This window comes from Gouania willdenowi, chromosome 13 (assembly GCF_900634775.1).
Source record: "Gouania willdenowi chromosome 13, fGouWil2.1, whole genome shotgun sequence".
In the NCBI taxonomy this organism is placed as follows: domain Eukaryota; kingdom Metazoa; phylum Chordata; class Actinopteri; order Blenniiformes; family Gobiesocidae; genus Gouania; species Gouania willdenowi.
Genome location: NC_041056.1, coordinates 27,396,359 through 27,417,547, shown reverse-complemented (window position 1 = coordinate 27,417,547; position 21,189 = coordinate 27,396,359). Strand labels below are relative to the sequence as shown.

Sequence of the window (21,189 nt, the reverse complement as noted above, 5' to 3'; positions counted from 1 at the left end):
TGCTGTTTGCAAAGGCCTGAATTCCAAAAAGTAACTGCAAAATATGAAATGGAACAATAGTCCCGTGTTGTATAATGAACAACATCAAACTGTATGAATGGTCATTGGTAGATGGAGGCAATAAATGCCATCACCCAGTAATCAAATAGGCAGCAGGAGTAGAAATCTTCACATGGCGATAAACCACACCCACTTCCTTTCTTTTTGTAAGAAAGTGGGAATGGTAATGCCGCCATTTCTGCTCACTTCTTCGGTTCAAAAGAAACCGAGCCAATCAGAGCTATACAGAGAGAAGGTCTTATCTCCTGCACCAAACAGTGTCAAAACAATCATGGCGCCCGCCACAGAGAAGCCATTAAGCTGTGCTCTGCTCTGTTTTAAAAGGCCTGGATATATCATTGAAATCACAACAATAACCGTACTTCACGCATTTTCCGTCTGCGGCTGAGCTTGAAGCGCTAGGGTCGTCACGTCCACTCTTCATTTGGTTACTCCGCACGTTTTTGTCCCGCATTGCTCAGCCCCCCAGAACTTAAACGCCTGGTGAGCACTTTCAGACCTGTATTAAAGGGTTTGGATTTACACAATGATCCAACACTACAGCTTTTTATTTTATTTTTAATGTTTTAGGTGCAGTGGTTGAACAGTTTTAGTCTGTAGATGTTCAGTAAAAAACTATATATATATATTTTATTGTTTGACTCTGATTAGCTCTCCTTATTTTGGGATTTTCATTTCAGAGATTGAAAGAGCGGATCATCTTTCTGAAAACAGGTTCCCTCCAGGCAGCTCCGTCCATTCAATCCTTTTCTCCCCACATATTTATCATCTCTTCTACATATAACATTAAAGCAGCTCTGCCTCGTCTCTCTCACTTTCCCAACAAACTGTCCATCATGATCAGTCACTCCGATGCAGTCGTTCCTAATCCTGTCATTTCTCTTCGTACTCCATGGAAACCTTCACATCCACAGCTCTGCCACCACAACCAGTGCTACAGCACGGCTGTTCTCACCACTGTCCTGTAAATCTCCTCCTTCAACCTATAGCTCGGAGCCTTCTGTCACATGTGACAGAAGGAAGTGTCAGAATGGAGTGATCTGCAGATCACTTCTGACACTCGTTTCCATCAATTTTTTATTTATTTTTTTCTCTTGGTCAGCTCCTATCACTCCGTGCACTTTTTTTGTGTTTCCTCCACTCCCTATCTAACATAATCACTGGCTCACCGTCCTCCTCCTCCATCACATGAACTTTCTTTTACTCCAGTTCCGCAGGGCATGTTCTCCTCAACCTGTTCCTCCCCACTACAAATCCTAATCTTAACTACAAACTTCATCGTCCATATTTGTATTTATTGATTATTTAAAAGGGAAAATGCACATCAATAAACAGAAATGCTGTAAATGAGCCAGATTTAGCCAAAATATGCTAGTTTTCCTCTGATGTCCCTGGTCAGATTTTAAAAGGCAATCAAGTCCGTGTTCTGTAAACCAAGAGTTCTTAAACATTTTGGATCCAGCGATCCTAATATCAATTACACCAGTGCTTCTCAACCATTTTTGGATCGTGACCTCATTTTTATATCACAAATTTCTGGTGACCCTAATTGGGAATTTTTTCGACAATTAATTTTTGATCATGTTTGTTATACTGTCTGACAAATACATAGTAGCCAGGATTAGTGCACAAAGTGACAAGATGCACAGATATTTCAATACTGGGTTTTTTTTCTAAATTTTTCTTCTTTTCTTTATACTGCATTTTGTTTGAACTAGATAAACATTTTAGGAAGTCACAGTATAGAATAAAGCTGTTTAAGATCGTGTGTTGTGTTATAATTTGAAACGAAATAGTCATTTAAAAAAAACATTTGCAAATATGTTTTTAATCAGTAATTATTTTCACCACATTCCAGGCGAACCCATAGGAATGATCTATTCATTAAACGTTTTACCTCACATATTTAAAATTTTTGTGGTAGAAATTAACCTTTTTTGTACTAGTCTTGTGTATAACATCAAATGTGTTTAGCGTATTATTACCAATAAACAAAACAAATTGAAGTACTTTTTGCACTAGTTCATTGCGATTGAGACATCTTCAGCACGTAATAGTGATACAGCAGTGCATCATGTCCAGTATCCCTGTTTGTTTTATTGGTGCTTTGGTCCTCATATGTACTTTTGTAATGATACAACATGAATAATAGTTTTCTAAAAAAAATAATTTCACGCACCCCCAAGCTAGCCCAGTTTGAAAACCACTGCTATAAATCTCCACTGCAAAAAAGAAAGGACTACAACCTGATTCCTGGACTTCACTAAAAAGCAGTTTCTGGTGTTAAATGAAATATGTGTCTTTTCCAATAGAGAATACGGACTGATTTTCTCTCCTATTGATGATAAATGGTAACTCAGCTCTTCTCTGAAAAATGTCCAACTGTGTTTAATGGTATATGGTATGAACAAGAAAATGTAACTTTGATATATTTTCATGACACAGTGAAGCTTCTAAATGTACAAGTACCAGTATCTGCTCCCTTCACACTTTGTCTATCACAGGTGATTTCAGCCTGTCTGGCAGGTTGCACTGCCTCAGCCCAACCGTGGAGGTCAAGAGCTCCAAAGTGGCACTTTACTGTGAAAACAGCTACCTGCAAGTGAGGCAGGAGGGAAAAAAACACTCAATTGAGTGTGTCTGAGCATTGCAGGCTAAATGGTCTCCTTGGGCAGCTTCATGTGAACTCTACAGCTGACTGTGTGGACAGGGACAGCATTAATAATAATCAGACACTGGGGAACAAAGCTGTCTGATGATTACAAACAGAGACAGCAAAGAGTAAAACTACACATGCACACGCACACACACACGCACACACACACACACATGCACACACATGCACACACACACGCACTCGCACACAGGGAAGCAGCATAAGCACTCCACCCATCCTTCCTTTTTCAGAAAACCAGTTTTCTGCACCTTCAAATACACTTAGTCATTGCATTATAACTTTTAAATGCATTATAACTCATAACCATGTGCAATATCAGACGCACACCTAATGGAAACTTAATGGCACAGATGAAACACAACAAAGAAAAGGGCCTACCATCCAAATCCACCAAAAGACACACTTCTCTTTCTTCTCAGCATTTTGTCTGTTGGAGCTCCTCAGCGTTCTGACAGCCACTCCTCCTGCTGCTCTGTCAGCCTCCTCAGTGCACTCTGTAGACTTTGTGTGAGCCGGTCTCCTTCCCTCCCCTCCTCACCTCCCCTCTCTGGCCTCTGGTTGTCTATTTGTCTTTGCTCTCTACAGTCCCACCTGCCTCATTTTCCACTTTGCCACTTGACCAGTCAACTTCTCAAACTGCTGCTGCTTGCTCTTTGGCTTGTACGGGCAATTAAACCCACACTTACGCACACACACGCACACATACAGAAACACACTAAAACACAGGTGTGGGGAGAAACAAGAAAATTGAGAAAGAGCTAAAAAAAAACTCCATCACGCCATTGGCTACTTTCCCACCAACACACTTTAAATAATCACTATCATTACCCACACACAGCTGTTTGTTAGGAAATGTGGCCTTTTCCTCAAATGTGTGGCCACTGACTATGTAGATTAAGTTGTCACTGACAGCTAACACTAACACATTCAATTCAACTTTACTTATACAGCACCAATTACAACAAGTCATCTTAAGGCACTCATCACAAAATAAAATGTCATGTTTTTTATGAAAAAAAAAAAAAAAAAACAGCAACATTGCCTCTTGAGCGAGCATCAGCGTTCAACTCTTTTTAACAGGAAGAAACTTCCAATAGAAGCGGACCCAGAAGTGGCAGCCGTCTGCCAAATGGGTTGAAGTTGGTGGACAGGAAGAGGACAGAACAGAACAGGATAGATAGAGAAAAGAAAGTATCACAAAACGGTTGAACTGCAAACCACAGATAAAGATCCATCAGCTCCAACACCGGAAACCTCAAAATGAAAGCGAGAATATGAAGCACAGCCTGCAAAGAGAAAAACACTATCAACAATTACATCTAATTGGTTTGAATATGTATTTTGTTCCATCAAATAATGAAAAATGGATGATTACCTAAAATGGAGAGAGAAAAGGAGAGGACCCAGACAGCGAGAAAGGTTAGTGGGCGATGAGGAGCCTGATACATACCTGTCAAGTATCCTGTTTTAGCCGGGAAACTCCCGTATTTTACCCCTCTTTCCAGCCATCGTCCCATATTAGTATTTTCCCGTAAATATCCCGTATTTTAATGTAATAATAATTAAAAGATGCCTTACTAGACTGAACGTCGTCACTAGCCTCGCGAGAACTGCCACCTGAAATGGCCTGGGTGGCAGTTCTTGCGATATTAGTGACGACAGCGGCAACAAACCCAGAAACAACTCAGAAGAAAGATGGATGAAAAAAACAAAGAACTGGTGTAAATACGTTGTGAAATGTGACAGAGAGTTTATCTTCCTAAAGAGCATCAGGATGTGACACAGTTACACTTTCTGTTAGATTAATAACTGATATTTTAACGTCTACCACAGCGGAAGGAACCACGTAAGTCACCATGAAAAATCAGCCAATCACAAGCTCCATAAATATACGCCGCTTTAAAAAAAAGTGTTAAAGAATGTAAAGTCTGTAATAAATGTGTCTAATAAGACATTAGTGAATACCAGAGAACCACATGAGTGAGCGTGAGAAATTATGATAAAATATATAATGAAAATAAAATGTTAATGTCTAATTTAAAGACAAGCAATGTGAAATTAACAGTAAATATACAATGTGTTGACTTGTATATAAATTGTAAGTATATTAAATAAACATATGTGCTTCATATACACATTTGTTAATAAATGTTCCTGTGTGGCATTTTGCATCAGCAAATTTAACCCAGAATTGTCTTTCTGGTCAGACTTTATTTGATAAAATTATCAAGATTTATATCGTATATCACCATTTTGAGAAAAAATATTGAGATATGAGTTTTGGTCCATATTGTCCAGCCCTAATAGGAATGTTCACAGCATTTCAATGTTAATAAAGGTCGACCTACTAGATTCTAATCACATAATTGTATTTAGTAAGTGGTTGATAAGTAGTTATTTTAGATTTCTTGTACACATGTCTTAAAATATAAGGGATGCTGGAGCTTGGTTGGGCGGGTGGGACGGCTCGTAGTGGGCGCCGGAAAATTTCCCTTATTTTGAAATCCAAAACTTGACAGGTATGATCTGATAGTGAACCAGCAGAATGGGAGCAAAGTGTTTGGACAATAGAGCACTGACTGGTATTTAAGATATACTGGAGTTTGATAGTTAAGAGTTTTCTACTCTAGATTTTATAGGAAGGCAATGAAGGGAAGTCAATACTGTAGAAACATGTCCTCTCCTGCTTGTACCTGTTAGTACTCTAGCCAAGCATTCTGGATCAACTGGAGATTGATTATTGAGTTACTGTGACAGTTTGACTATAAAGAGTTACAATTATGGAACAAATGCCTGGATTTGTTTGTCAGCATTACTCTGAGCCAAGATCTAGGTTTTTGGTCAAATGCTTTTTTTTTGTTTTGTAAGTGGTTCTTCCTGATAAGTAGGATTTAAACCAGTTTAGTGTAGTTCATTCAATCCCAATAACACTTTACATTGCTTTAAGCTATACATTATAATCAACTGTATCAAAGGCTGAGATCTATCCTTAGTCTGAGGCTAGAAGATCATTGGTTGCTTTCACTAAGGCGGTCTCTGTGCTAAGATGGACTGAAAGCTTCCATATAAATACTTCCTGTGTAGATGGTCACATAATCTACTTGCAGGGAGGTTTGTTTGTATAATTAGTTAAATCACGTGCAAAAAATAATTTGATATAAATAACAGTAAGACTTAAACAAATTCCTTTATTTAAATGCTTTTAGAAAAACATTTGTAATGTATTATGAAGTGATATGAAATTCAAATAATTTCACTTTCAAGCGAAGATTTTGGGCTCACACACACACACACACACAAATGTACAATCGCACAGAGTTATAAAATAACTGTAGTCATTGAGCAGGTCAATATGAAAGTCAATAAATCAATTATTATTATTGTATTATCAAGTTCACACACGATAGGACAGTTTGAAAGTTAAAAATGAATAAACAATAATAACTCCTGCTCAGTTATTTCATCCCACTCTGCTGCTGGCTCTGTCTTCTCCTCCTAGGGGTGGTTCTGTGGTAGGGGTCAGGACACGGGTTCATGCCTAGCCCAGGGTGTTATAGTGTCTGATGTAATCACATCGCCCACGTCTTTGTTGCTACACTGACTGCTTAGCCCTAACGCTAACCCATGGGGCCTGTGTAAGCTGGAAGACTATTGTTGTAATTTGTGCTATATAAATAAAGTTGAATTGAATTATTGCGCTAACTTCAAAGATTTATTCTGTATGCGCCGTACTACAACGCTGGTTAACTTCTTGTTGGATGAAATCACCATGGTAACTTACAATGAATGGCTAAATTAATCAGGACCAGGTTAAGATATGGATCAAATCTGAGCCAGGATAAAGCCCCGCCTCCTGACCAATAAGTTCTCCTGGAAAATGACCTGATCAGAGTCAAGACTAGGCACCACTTATTATCTGGACACGCTGCTGCGAGACCTGATCTGACAGCTGACAGGAGAGAAAGAATGTTTAGGCATCGATGTAATCCTTTCATACACCCGATGACATCCTATAGGAAACGTGTGGATTTTTAGTCAGCTGATGAAGCCTGCGTGCGTCTGGCGCTCTCTGACCGATATATTCCTTCATGTCTTCATATACACTGTGGCTTCACTGAGAGCCTCAGTCCTGTAAGATAATACAGACTGTATAAAATACAAATAATTGTTCACCTTGTGATGTAGGCTGAGTTGTATGAACAGTATCAGAGACAAAGACAAGGTCTGTGCCTGAATAAAGTGAAAATGATCACTGTCAATTTACTTTCCAATGAAATAATATTGTATATCTCACCAATTTAATCATTAACAGTCATCAATGATCTGCCTGCATTCCTTACTTCCTGCAGCAATAGTGCTGTTTGTGGTTAGTAAGTTGCTCTGCATGGTTTCTTTGTGATTGTGATTAGTCAGACACTACAATTTCCATCCAATTTCCTGGCTGAGATCACCTGGCTTAAAGCAGAACTAAGTAACTTTTTCACCTTAACAAATCTTTCTCGTAGTCTCTGTGAGGAACATTAACAATAGTCAGCAAAAACGTGTCAAAAATGCAACATTAACAGCAACCAAAAAGTAAAAAAGAAAATTTTCATATAAAAACGGTTCAAAATAAACATTACAGTAAAAATAAAAAAAGAAATAAAAAAAATCTCAAAACTGCAACAATGCAATAATGACCACAGTAAAAATAAAATAAAATAAAAAAAAAGATCAAAAAAGTGCAGGTGTATTTTCACATAAAGTAAACTTGAATAAGTTTATAGCACTACTACCTTTTTTTCTTAATGAAATACATCCATCCATCTTCTCCCGCTTAGCCGTTTCCGGGTCGCGGGGGCAGGCAGCATTCTCAGTAGGGAGGCCCAGACTTCCCTCTCCCTGGCCACTTCCTCCAGCTCTTCCGGGGGGACCCCGAGACGTTCCCAGGCCAGCCGAGAGACATAGTCTCCCCAGCGTGTCCTGGGTCTTCCCCGGGGCCTCCTTCCGGAGGGACGTGCAACCTAATTAGGTGCCCGAGCCACCTCATCTGGCTCTTCTCGATGCGGAGGAGCAGCGACTCTACTTTGAGCCCCTCCCGAATGACTGAGCTTCTCACCCTATCTCTAAGGGAGAGCCCAGCCACCCTACGGAGGAAACTCATTTCGGCCGCTTGTACCCGTGATCTTGTTCTTTCGGTCATGACCCAAAGTTCATGACCATAGGTGAGGGTTGGAACGTAGACCGACCTGTAAATCGAGAGCTTCGCTTTTTGGCTCAGCTCCCTTTTTACAATGACGGACCGGTGCAGACTCCACATCACTGCAGACGCCGCACCAATCCGCCTGTCGATCTCTCGCTCCATCCTTCCCTAACTCGTGAACAAGACCCCGAGGTACTTGAACTCCTCCACCTGGGGCAGAACCTCATCTCCAACCCGGAGAAGGCACTCCACCTTTTTCCGGTCGAGAACCATGGACTCGGATTTGGAGGTGCTGATTCTCATTCCGGCCGCTTCACACTCGGCTGCGAACCGATCCAGTGAGAGTTGAAGGTCACGGTATGTTGGAGCCAACAGGACCACATCATCTGCAAAAAGCAGTGATGCAATACTGAGGCCCCCGAACCGGACCCCCTCAACGCCCTGACTGCGCCTAGAAATTCTGTCCATAAAAGTTATGAACAGAATCGGTGACAAAGGGCAGCCCTGGCGGAGTCCAACCCTCACCGGAAACGATTTCGACTTACTGCCGGCAATGCGGACCAGACTCTGACTCCGGTCATACAGGGAACGAACAGCTCCTATCAGGAGGTTCGATACCCCATACTCCCGGAGGACCCCCCACAGGAATCCCCGAGGGACACGGTCAAATGCCTTTTCCAGGTCCACAAAACACATGTGGACTGGTTGGGCAAATTCCCATGACCCCTCAAGGACCCTGCTGAGGGTGTAGAGCTGGTCCACAGTTCCACGGCCAGGACGAATCCGAGGTTCAACTATCCGGCGGACCCTCCTCTCCAGTACCCCTGAATAGACCTTACCGGGGAGGCTGAGGAGTGTGATCCCTCTATAATTGGAACACACCCTTCGGTCCCCCTTCTTAAAAAGGGGGACCACCACCCCGGTCTGCCAATCCAGAGGCACTGCCCTTGATGTCCACGCGATGTTGCAGAGTTGTGTCAGCCATGACAGCCCCACAACATCCAGGGCCTTGAGGAACTCCGGGCGGATCTCATCCACCCCCGGATCCCTGCCACCGAGGAGCTTTTTAACCACCTCGGCAACCTCAGCCCCAGAGATAGGAGAGCCCACTCTCGGGTCCCTGGGCCCTGCTTCCTGATTGAAAGGCATGTCGGTGGGATTGAGGAGGTCTTCGAAGTATTCCCCCCACCGATCCACAACGTCTCGAGTCGAGGTCAGCAGCGCACCATCCGCACCATACATAGTGTTGACGGTGCACTGCTTCCCCCTCCTGAGACGCCGGATAGTGGTCCAGAATCTCTTCGAAGCCGTCCGGAAGTCGTTCTCCATGGCCTCACCAAACTCCTCCCATGTCCGGGCTTTTGCCTCGGCGACCGCCGTGGCTGCACTCCGCTTGGCCCGTCGGTACCTGTCTGCTGCCTCCGGAGTCCCACAGGCCAAAAAGGCCCGGTAGGACTCCTTCTTCAGCTTGACGGCATCCCTCACCCCCGGTGTCCACCAACGGGTTCGGGTATTGCCGCCACAACAGGCACTGACTACCTTGCGGCCACAGCACCAATCAGCCGCCTCAGCAACAGAGGCACGGAACATGGCCCACTCGGACTCAATGTCCCCCGCCTCCTCCGAAACATGGTTGAAGTTTTCCCGGAGGTGGGAATTGAAGCTCCTTCTGACGGGAGACTCTGCTAGGCGTTCCCAGCAGACCCTTACTATACGTTTGGGTCTGCCAGGTCTAACCGGCATCCTCCCCCGCCATCGGAGCCAACTCACCACCAGGTGGTGATCAGTTGACAGCTCCGTCCCTCTCTTTACCCAAGTGTCCAAGACATGCGGCCGCAAGTCCGATGACACGACTACGAAGTCGATCATCGAACTGCGGCCTAGTGTGTCCTGGTGCCAAGTGCACATATGGACACCCTTATGCATGGTGTTTGTTATGGACAATCTGTGACGAGCACAGAAGTCCAACAACAAAACACCGCTCAGGTTCCGATCAGGGGGGCCGTTCCTCCCAATTACGCCCCTCCAGGTCTCACTGTCGCTGCCAACGTGAGCGTTGAAGTCCCCCAGCAGAACGAGGGAATCCCCAGAAGGAGCACTCTCCAGTACTCCCTCTAAGGAATCAAAGAAGGGTGGATACTCCGAGCTGCTGTTTGGCCCATAGGCACAAACAACAGTCATGATCTGTCCCCCCACCCGAAGGCGGAGGGAGGCTACCCTCTCGTCTACCGGGGTAAACTCCAACGTACAGGCACTAAGTCGGGGGGCAAGAAGTATAGCCACCCGGCGCCACCCGGCGCCACCCGGCGCCTCTCACTATTGGCGACTCCAGAGTAGAAGAAAGTCCAACCCCAGTCGAGAAGGCTGGTTCCAGAGCCCTTGTTATGTGTCGAGGTGAGACCGACTATATCTAGTCCGAACTTCTCCACCTCGCACACAAGCTCAGGCTCCTTCCCCGCCAGAGAGGTGACATTCCACGTCCCTAACGCTAGCTTCTGTAGCCGGGGATCAGATCGCCAAGGCCCCCGCCCTGGACGACTGCCCATTTCACATTGCACCGGCCTCATATGATCCCTCCTGCGGGTGGTGGGCCTACGGGAGGGCGGGCCCACATCGTCCTTTCGGGCTCTGCCCGGCCGGGGCCCGTGGGCAAAGCCCCGGCCACCAGGCGCTCGCACTCGAGCCCCAAATTCGGGCCTGGCTCCAAGGTGGGGCCCCGATAGCGCCAATCCGGGCGACATATATGGCTATTGAACTGCTCTTAGTCGGACCCGTCACCTGGGACCTGTTTGCCTTGGGAGACCCTACCAGGGACATTAAGCCCCCGACAACATAGCTCCCAGGATCATTCGGGTACTCAAACCCCTCCACCACGTTAAGGTGGTGGTTCATGGAGGAGTAATGAAATACAGCAACAATAAAAAAAAAAAAGTGTCCCTGTGAAGTCGCTGACGGTTAAAAAAGAAAAAACATCTCCAACAGTCAGAGACATAACGCTCTCTACCAAGCACCATGTCTGAACAAACCCATGTATACCAAGACTCTGGTTAATAAGTAAGTACAAAGTAAACCGAATTAAAAACAAACCTGAAGCTGGAGAAACCCTAAACGTTAACGACATGTTGTCTCAGAGAGAGAGAGAGAGAGTGTGCGTGGTGTGTGTGTGTGTGTGTGTGTGTGTGTGTGTGTGTGTGTGTGTGTGTGTGTGTGTGTGTGTGTGTGTGTGTGTGTGTGTGTGTGTGTGTGTGTCTGTGTGTAGGGGAGAAACGCTGTGAGGATTTTCTTTTAATCGTCTTTGAAAGCAGAAAAATGCCTTGTGGGCCGCTGGTATCACGTCCTCCCTCTGCCATGTCTTCTTCGCAACATAAGAAGCGCACGTTGCATGCTGCACATGCGTATGGAGACTGATAAACTATCTCACGAGTTTTCCACACCATGGTTATTGACCGCGGCGGTTACCATGATAATTAAAACATAACCTTCACCGTCGGAAATTTTACCCTGATACCGGTAACCGTTACATCCCTACTTACAACTTTCCCTACCGCCAACCCGGTGGCAAAACTTACTGCTTTATAGCAGCCCAATACAAACTAATGCTAGATTATGACCAGCCCTGTGGCTGCACACGGTTGTCTACAAATTAACTTTTCTCAAACTTATATCATGGCGGATACAGCAAAAAAAATGGCAGAGAAGTCCTTTGTCTGAGGAACGGAGCCACTCCATGCAGAGACAGCTCAGCAGCAACATGCACACTGTTGTCGTAGTGTGTGTGATTGCGCAACAGGCACACACACACACGCACACACACACACACACACACACACACACACACACACACACACACACACACACACACACACACACACACACACTCGCAACCCAGCTCTCCATCAGGCAGCACACACACACACATCCATCCATTTTCAGAGCTGCTTTGTCAGCACACAAACAAACACATCACACACATTTCCACACTCCCTTCCGTATTACTCCCACATCATTCATTTATTTTACTTGTCTCTCTTCCTCATACTGTTCACGTGGTCACATGGGACCATATGTGTGAAAGCACCCTTAGTGTCACTGTTGTATTAGGATTTTTCAGTGATCGGTTGCTACTGTCTTGAGAGAGCAAAGGTGAGCATGTAGCTGTGGGGTGGGGCAGGCGGCGGGGGGTGCGAAGTGTTTACGACAGTGACATAACCAAAAGTGACCTTTAGGAGGAGCATGAAGAGCAGCCATGTTCAGAGGGATTTTATCGAGGTTTTTGTTAGGTTAGGTTTCTTTATCTATATCAGGAGGTTAAACAGTTTTACAGACAGGGATACAGCAGACAACATAAAACATACAAGAGCAACACAAAGAAAACCTTACAGCACCAACATGAAACATCAAAAGTGACCAACTGACCTCTTTGTTTAGCACTTTTCTTCCAGACAACTCAACCATGTGTAATGAAGTTACTTTGGATGCGTTTGAAACGTGATTGCGAGATAAAGACTAATCAAAAAGCTCATGCTCTACAAGGACTGGTAAAGAAAGACTAAATCTAGTGTTATATATGATTGTTTGATAGAGCTTACAAATAAAATGTTATATATACTGTATGCCTTTAACCTCTTCTTAAAGATGATATCCGGAGTTTCTGAAAAACATCTCAATGTCCTGCCCTAAACAGCTCCAGTTCCTCCCCTGCCTCTCCCAATCTACCAGAAGTCACGCCTCTACTTTTCTGCACGAGCATCGTGGAACATAACAAGGTCGCATTGATATAGATCTATGGGTCAGGTAAGAGCCAAAATCATATTTACCTGTTCGCTGTTGTGATGCGCGGCCTTGTTTCCATGCACAGTTCCGCATTCACTGTGATTGACAGTCTCAAGAACAGGAAGTCGAAGCCTATTGGCTGGGCGCACTCAGCGATCGTTTCCATTTGTATAGGGGTCTATAGGATGAGGGAGGGACTTATATACATTAATGTATATGAATGACCATCGGCAGTAGATCATAGTAAAAGACTAGTTAGGTATTTTTATGAATTTCAAAAGAATCATACATAAACATAGATTTATTTAACTCCAGTTATCAGCTATAGGTAGATATTTGTGTGCTTTTAATTTATTATAATGTATTATTATTGTATTTTTTTGTATCGTAATACCATTCCAAGCTGCAACAATTTTGTTGTATGACTTTGTACAATGACAATAAAAAGCTATCTATCTATCTATCTATCTATCTATCTATCTATCTATCTATCTATCTATCTATCTATCTATCTATCTATCAATCTATCTATCTATCTATCTATCTATCTATCTATCTATCTATCTATCTATCTATCTATCTATCTATCTATCTATCTACCTACCTATCTGTTGTTCTCTCTTTCTATTGTGTCCTCTCCAGTCCTGCAGATGGCTGCCACCTCTGAGTCGGCCTCTGCTGGAGGTTTCTTCCTGTTAAAAGCGTGTTTTTTTTCTCTCCATCAGTGCTGATGCTCGCTTATGTGGAAATGAGTGCCTTGAAATGACTTGTTGAGCGTTGTATAATTATAGTTGAATTGAAACGACAAGTTCTCTGCAGATAGATCCTATCGTCCCTTTTGGGTGACTTACGGACGTAAATAGACGTCCTTGTTCTAAAGCGTTCTAAAGTAACTTTTTTTTTTTCCAATGATAGAAACTTGTCTTCACACCAACGCCACATTGCCTGTGAGCGCAGATGTTAGTAAGTGGGCTGAGGAATATCACCAAACATCAAGCTGTTGGGATCGCGACACCAGGTCAACTTATCGTCCACTGACTCACACTGTTGAGTGCAAATCACAAAGATTGTTAGTCTGAGCATTTTACATTCCACAACCCTGAGGTGATTTGAAGAAATCACAGCTGCAATACTCTGATGTTACTATGTAGCTGAAGCTAGGAGCTTTATGCTAATGTAATATTTGTAATTTTGGAGTAATCACACATTGTGTTCATTTGTCTCCAAAATCACTACAAGTAGATATTGAAAGGTGAAATTCAGGATAAAGGGCATCTACTATGCACTCCATTACATACAGTATAGTATATGAAGTAATTTGATATCTTAAAATATTAATCATTGTGTTTCTATCTTGCAAAGGAACATTAGTTATGAGTCAATTAACTTGGTAAATAACGTGCTGTTAGAGTTTTAAGATTTTTTTCTCCCGCTGAATCAAAACTTTTATTAGGAAAATATGGGAGTTCTACTTAATGTCTGTTAATTAAAAACCCCAAATACATTAAATAATTACTTCAATAGCTGATATTTTGTGTATAACCAAATCGGTATGAAAGTATGGGACAAATAGTGTGGTTCAGCTGTTTTTCTGCTTTAAATTCAGTCCAACATTTTTTCCATTTTAACATTTCCATTTTTCCTGTCAGTCTTGGCTATTTTTATTTTCAGTCTGTTATTGTCTCTCTTTAGTGTGTGTGTGTGCGTGTGTGTGTGTGTTTGTGCCACCACTATTGATAAGTTTTTTTATTAGTTTTGTTCTCTCCTCACCACATCGTCTCTCTTTCATCTCTCTTGCCACCAATAAGATATTTAGTCATTAAATGGATTCCCAGAGGGTGGCGCACGCCCAGAAAAATGCAAAAGACCCTGTTTTTCCCCTTCCTATCATCTATCTCTACCTGTTTCTCCTTTTCATTCTGTCTGCCTGTGTCTCTAATAGGCTACTTAGTCATCTGAGGTTTTTCCAGCATTGCTGATTTAGAGACAGAGCTGATGCTCTCCTCTAATGCCTCAGTCTCAGACCCATCCATCGCCATCTGTTACGACACACACAGACACACACAAGATGGACCAAACTTATCAATTCGACGGCTAACGTATTATATTTTACAACCCAGATCATTTGAAAATATCTCATTATCGATGCAAACATTTGTATTTTAGAATTTGAAGCGTTATTTGTGAGGTGATCTGAAATGGTTAAATAGTTTTTGATTTTTACATCCGAAATGACACACTGTTATGCAGACTATTGCAACTACCAGGTCCAAGCAAAAAAAAGTGGAAAGTTTGCAAAAAAATGCGCCAAATTATTCAACATTTGTAAAGTAGCATTTTTCAATTTATCTGCTGGGAAATTAGCAAATTTAAGTATCTTTTTTCCTGTTTTTTGTTGTTGTTTTTTAGCTATTTGCCTGATTTTGAGGCCCCTAATGATTGGTTTACCTTATGTGATAAACTGGAGAAAAGAATACATGTAGCATACGTTAATGACAGACATTTTTGTAGTTTGTTAAAAAGTATTGTAATTGATCTAGCTGTTTGATTCTGGTTTGGAAACAACATCAGTGCTGCTAAAAGCTCTGTTAAACATGCATGAGAATAATGGGTGTCTAAAGAAACTGGAATTTAAAGAAACATGGTAGACATATAAGATATAAGATTTATTTGAAAAATTTAACTAGTTCATGATTAAAAAACAAAACTATTACTTCAGTCTAATACCCTACGTTTAAATGTCTTTTCTGCTCTAATCCCTGCCATTTGTTTATTCCAGAGGTGCCGAACCTTTTTCGGCTCACAAGCTACTTTTACCACGGACAATTTTTTTGGGGGGGGGTTATAATTGTAAATCTTTCAACTATAACAATTATTAAAATATTATCAAATATTTGTATATTATAAAAATACAATAATAATTTTGAAGCAGTAAAACTTAAAAACAGAGTTTGTGAAATATAATGTAAAAAAGTAGCATTTCAAATTCATCATGGCAGAACCAAAACTGTGTGTGTGATAGTCTGCAGTTTGTTTATCTCAGTTCTGTTAAAGCAGAATTATATCCAAACACAGTTGCTCACTTCATAAAGACCGAGGTTAAAGAATTCAATCTTTGCACTGAATCGGAACACAAATGCCTGGTCTGTATTAACCCAAATCTTGTGAGTTCTCTGAGAGACCGCTGTTCATATAAGTAAAATCAGTAAAACTTACGGAAAGCCAAATCAAACAACGGAATCAAAGAATCCAGAAGGAAACTGAGTGACGGTGATGGACTACATGACTTATTAAGGGGTTATAGAGCCAGTGAGTGTGTGGGGAACAAAAACACATTTAGCAGTCCCAGTCAGTAGCACACAGACACTTTTACTATTTGTAGCTCACTTTGTTCTTTAGAAGAACTTACATGCCTTCCACACACTGATGCTGCTGATAAATGTACCTGTTGGTGTCGCTGTAACTGTGAGCAACTTTAGGCTGGAGGAGGGTCTTCTTCTACTGATTATTACAGGTTGTAAATAAACAAATTAGTGCACTAGTGCCCCCTCAAATTGAGGTCAGAAGCGGAATTGTTAGGTTTCATTTTTAGTATACGTGACTGTGCCGTTCTCAGTCATTTATAAAGACATGTGGCCCATGGGTGCGATCGACACAAAATACCTCCACGATTAACCGGTAGATCGCGATCTACCTCTGGTTTATCCCATTGCTGGGACAGTGGGAGGAATGTGCCTTAAATAAGTAAATAAATACTGTAAGGTCTACCATTTTTTCCCTCACATCTACATTCTCTGAGTTCTCTTTTGCTTCCAACCCCCATCTGTCATCCTGCTCTATATAGAGCTTCCTTCCCGTTCCTTTATTCCTTTCAGTTTTATTTTTGCTTTCTGATATTCCCTTTCACAGTTCTTCCTTCAGTTGGAAGATTTTAGTGAAACTGACAGCAAGCCCACCCATATAGCGTCTCTTTCAGATCACACTCATGCATGCGTACAAATGAGAACTCACGACCATAAAGATGGTCACAGGAAACTAAAGCAACCAGTCATAAACTCACACATGCTGACAAGCATGCACGTCCATGCGCTGCAATTAAACGTGACGTGCAGCGCGCACACACACACACACACACACACACACACACACACGGCACCTCCTCCACCTACGCCTTCCACTGAGCCTTCATCCCTTTGCTCCCCTATTGCTCACTCTTTCAGGCGAGACTGATCAGAGGAAAACGTTCATTCCATTCCAATACTTCCCCTTCACTGCGGATCAGGATACACACAAAAACAAACACTGTAAGGGGAAGCTATACAAGTAACGCTCTCACAAAGACAACATAATCAAGTGAAGACTGGCAATTTCCTCACAGCATTTTATTTTTCTCCCAATGAGAGCACTCATATTCAAAAGCAGGCAACAGGAGTTTAGAGTAAATTTCATCTGCAGCTAGTTTATCATGTTTCATTGCATCAAACTTTGCAATTATCATGTCACCAAAATAGGCTGATGAAATCAGAAGCGCAGCTAATGGTTTAATATGGGACATTGCCAGATAAAAAGATGTAAAAGGCAAAAGAAAGAAGAAGGGAAAAAAGGAAAAGGATGAAACAGATAATAAGACTGACACAAAGGGAGAAGTGTGGAAGGTGAGGGGGAGAATGTGAGTTAGAAATTGGAAAGTGCTGACAGTTTGAGGGATTCTTGAAAAGTGGATAATGATGAGAAATGACAAAAAGTGAAGAGGCTTTTGAGGACAGCAGCTTGACTTCTTTTTGCTGTTTGACCTAATTAGCACTCATGAGAAAAATTGAAATGCAATATAGAACAAAATGTGATAATAAAGCCAGAATCCAAACAGGAAATAAAAGCAGGTATACATTAAAAGAACATCTATACAAACCATTCCATATTAACTGTGGGATACAAACACTTCCCTCTGGAATCCTTTATCTCTTGCTCTAAAGACTATATCCACTTATGACTATTTTAAAAGACAGCTAAAAAGAATGTTAATACTCAAGTAATCTTTAACAAGTGTATGTGTACTGTATATATATTTAAAACATTGATCAAACTGCTCATGCCTGTTCTTGCTTAAATTGACTTTGGGGAGGTGGTCTTACAAGACCTCTGATGGTCTTCTCACTCTCTCCTGCACAGTTACGTTCTTTTAACCACTGTATACATTTTGTGTTGTTATTTGTGCAAATCAAATCAAATCAGATCAAATGAGCCACGAGCAACAAAAAGCAGCAAAGTAACACCAAAGACAGCAAAATTAGAGTCCCAAGATTATGGCCCCCTCGTCTATATTGAACACAATATCGACTTCTATTTATGTGTGACTAAAAACAAACAGCAACAGGCACAATAAAAAATTCAATCATGTTTTCATTTGTTGCTCCCTTGTTCTGCTTTGCATCGATATCGAGAAAACAACAGAAAACTGATTAATTGCAAATGCTGTTAACAGCTGGGTGTTTTGCTCTGTTACCGACAGAGCAAATGAAAATCAAGCTTGTCAACAATTGAATTTGCAGAAAACAGACATATTACATATAGTCAGTCATCCGTCCATCAAATGTTTTCACTGCAGAAAGATAATCACAGGAGAGACTATCACATACAAAACCATTGACATTTTTTATAGGTTGATAGAGAAAGCAAAGTCTAACCCTAACCCCCTAATGGCAGCATTGGTAGTTTTAGCTAAACACATTTCTCTACCAAGTGATTTGTTGTCTGTCTGTGTTGCCCTGTGTTGTTGCCCTGGACTGACGCCCTGTACAGGGTGTACCCCCGTCCAGCGCCCAATGAGAGCCGGAGATTGGCACCGGCAAACCCCCGCGACCCTGACAAACAGGAATAAGTGGGTCTAAAAATGGATGGATGGATAGATTTCTCTACCATGAGGTTTGGACTTTTTCAACAACAAACCATAAACCCTAACATTAACCCAAGCCCTAACCTATGACCCTAATAATAACCCTAACATTAACCTAAGCCCTAACATTAACACTAGCCATAACCTACAATCATAACAATAACCCTAAAACCTAACATTAATCCAAGCCCTAACCTATAACCCCAATAATTACCCTAAACCCTAACATTAATACTAGCTCTAACTAGGGATGTAACAATTCACTCAACTCCCGATACGATTCGATTCACGATACTGGGTTCACAATACGATTCTCTCACGATTTATTTTACAAAATGGGACTGTACACAAATGACTGAAAAATATTCCTTTATTTTTTTGGGGGGAAAAAATACTGTACTATTTTCCTTTTATTTTTCATGATCAAAATAATCCCTTGATAAACTATTCAAAACAATGCAATTTAACTAAAAATAAATCTTGAATGAAATATATAAAGGAATAATACAAATGAAGAAGCCTATTAATTTAAATTCTGGTTCTATAGTAAACAATGCAAAACTGCATAATAGTTATTTTTCTTTTTAAAATGTATGTTGTGCCTTAACAATTGGACTTTAAAAAAAAAAAAAAAAAACAGTCTCACGTCAGATATTTGTTTGGACCAGCAGAGGGCGCTGGTAACCCAGTGGTCGGTTGGCATGCAGATTCTTGGAGTGAAGAAGAGATGCTATGCTAGCAGACAGAGCTAATAGAAAACCGTGACTTTTACAGATATTCAGGTAATATTACAGATATTCTTTCGGTACTAAAGGGGTAAGGAATCATTTATTAAATGTTTAAGAGAAGATGGCAGCCAGAAAGAAAGTAGTAGAAGATTCTGCCTGCCGCGTACACTGCTGGACAAGAGAAGGGATTAATATATATAGCGCCCTGTGCTGTTTAAAAACAGTACTGCGATTCAATTTTCAAAGTATCGATGTCAACCGTGATACCTATGAATCGATTTTTAACTGCCTTACGTTTAATCGTTACATCCCTAGCTAACCTATAACCCTATATAATATATATAATATAATAATAATAACCCTAACATTAACCTGAGCCCTAACCTATAACCCTAACAATAACTCACTATAACTCTAACCTCAATGCATTTTCACCACTAAGACCACAGTCAAAGCAAAGCAATGTACAAATAAGTCACTTTCAGGGAAAAGGTCAGAGGGTTAGTTATACAGACTGAACATGATCAGGGTTGAGTGTGACCCGTTTAATGACCCCTTTCTATAGCTTAAATAGGTCAATTATGTAACATCCATTACAGTATCAAAAATGAAAATATAAATATGACATTAATTCTGCCAAAAGTTTAAAAAAAAAGACACATGTAAAAATGTCTTTATCAAAGATTTGTATGCACTTTGCCTTTATCTGCCATTTCCAAGTGGAATCAACAGTAATGAGTTTGAAACTGTTTCAGTACATGAGTTCCTATCTTCCAAAATATTTTGCATTTCTCAAAAAAATGGAGTCAGAAGGTAACCATGGATATATATACATCCCTTAAATTGAAGTCATTAGCTGTTCATGTGTCTCAGTATCTCCTGTAATATCTCCTATTATGTTGTATCAACGACACCTATTTTCTGAAGATTAAAAAAAAAAAAAAAAGACTTGCAATTAGAAACATGTTTCTGGTTTCTCTGTTAAAGCTGATGGAAATCCTGTTTCCTCAGGGGTTATTTTTTAACACACATTATACACATCCACCCAGCTCTGTATGCACATGAACATAAATGTGGCTCCACTGGCACATGGCAAGAACATCCATGATTGGATTAAGATATTTACCCACTGGCTCACACAGTTTAGGTCTCCCAACCTTTTTTAGAGCTTTTCCTTCATTGCGTAGTTGGGATCTCAACATTTTAAAGCCCTTCTTCTCCTACAATTTCCTCCTGTGGCACAGAAACGATGCCACCAGATGAATTTTGAAGAATTCCTGGAATCCGAGCTCTCACCTAGGGATGCACGTAACTCATGCCCAACCCATCATTGCTCAGCATGCATCAAACACATAACATGGTGTTACAATACAAACCTCTTAGACAATGCACCACCATAGTTGCTGCACTGATGCAGCAATACAGAGGAGAGTATTTGCGTGCCATCAGTCTTCCAGTTGCTCTTAACCAATATGCACACACACACACACACACACATACTTTTCACACATACCTATCAAGTTTTGGAACGTGCAGAGAGACAAAAACAAATTTGGCTTTTAGATAGAAATCTAGAAATCTATTTGAACAAGTGTCACATCAAACCAGAAGCCAACATAAGCCTTCTACTCCAGCTGGAGAGTTCTCACACATATCAGCTCCCCCTCACACACATACACACACACCCTTAACACTTATTTGGCTCCCAGTTCACTGTTGTCAGCTATCATCTGGCAGCTCCAGTGTGGAAGCCTTACCTTGGCTCTCCTGCAGATCCTTTACAAGCTGAGGTGAACATCTCTCAGTCAGTGGAAGGTGCATTAGCAATGGACCAGCTGCTGGAGCAGAGGAGGTCTGGTTTATTTGTGCTTGTGGG

The 21,189-nt window shown here is 41.5% G+C and overlaps 1 protein-coding gene across 2 annotated transcripts in view; it reads right to left on the bottom strand.

Annotated features, from left to right (window-relative positions):
* rap1gap2a (RAP1 GTPase activating protein 2a) overlaps positions 1 to 21,189 on the bottom strand; it is a 140,280-nt gene extending 119,091 nt beyond the window's left edge. The window contains exon 1 of one of the 2 annotated variants that reach the window (XM_028463848.1): positions 21,071 to 21,189. In XM_028463848.1, coding sequence (XP_028319649.1) covers positions 21,071 to 21,111 — 41 coding nt within the window. In that variant the 5' untranslated portion in view covers positions 21,112 to 21,189. Of the gene's footprint in view, positions 1 to 3,115; positions 3,264 to 21,070 lie in introns of those variants that run through there. The other variant, XM_028463847.1, reaches the window with a different exon arrangement.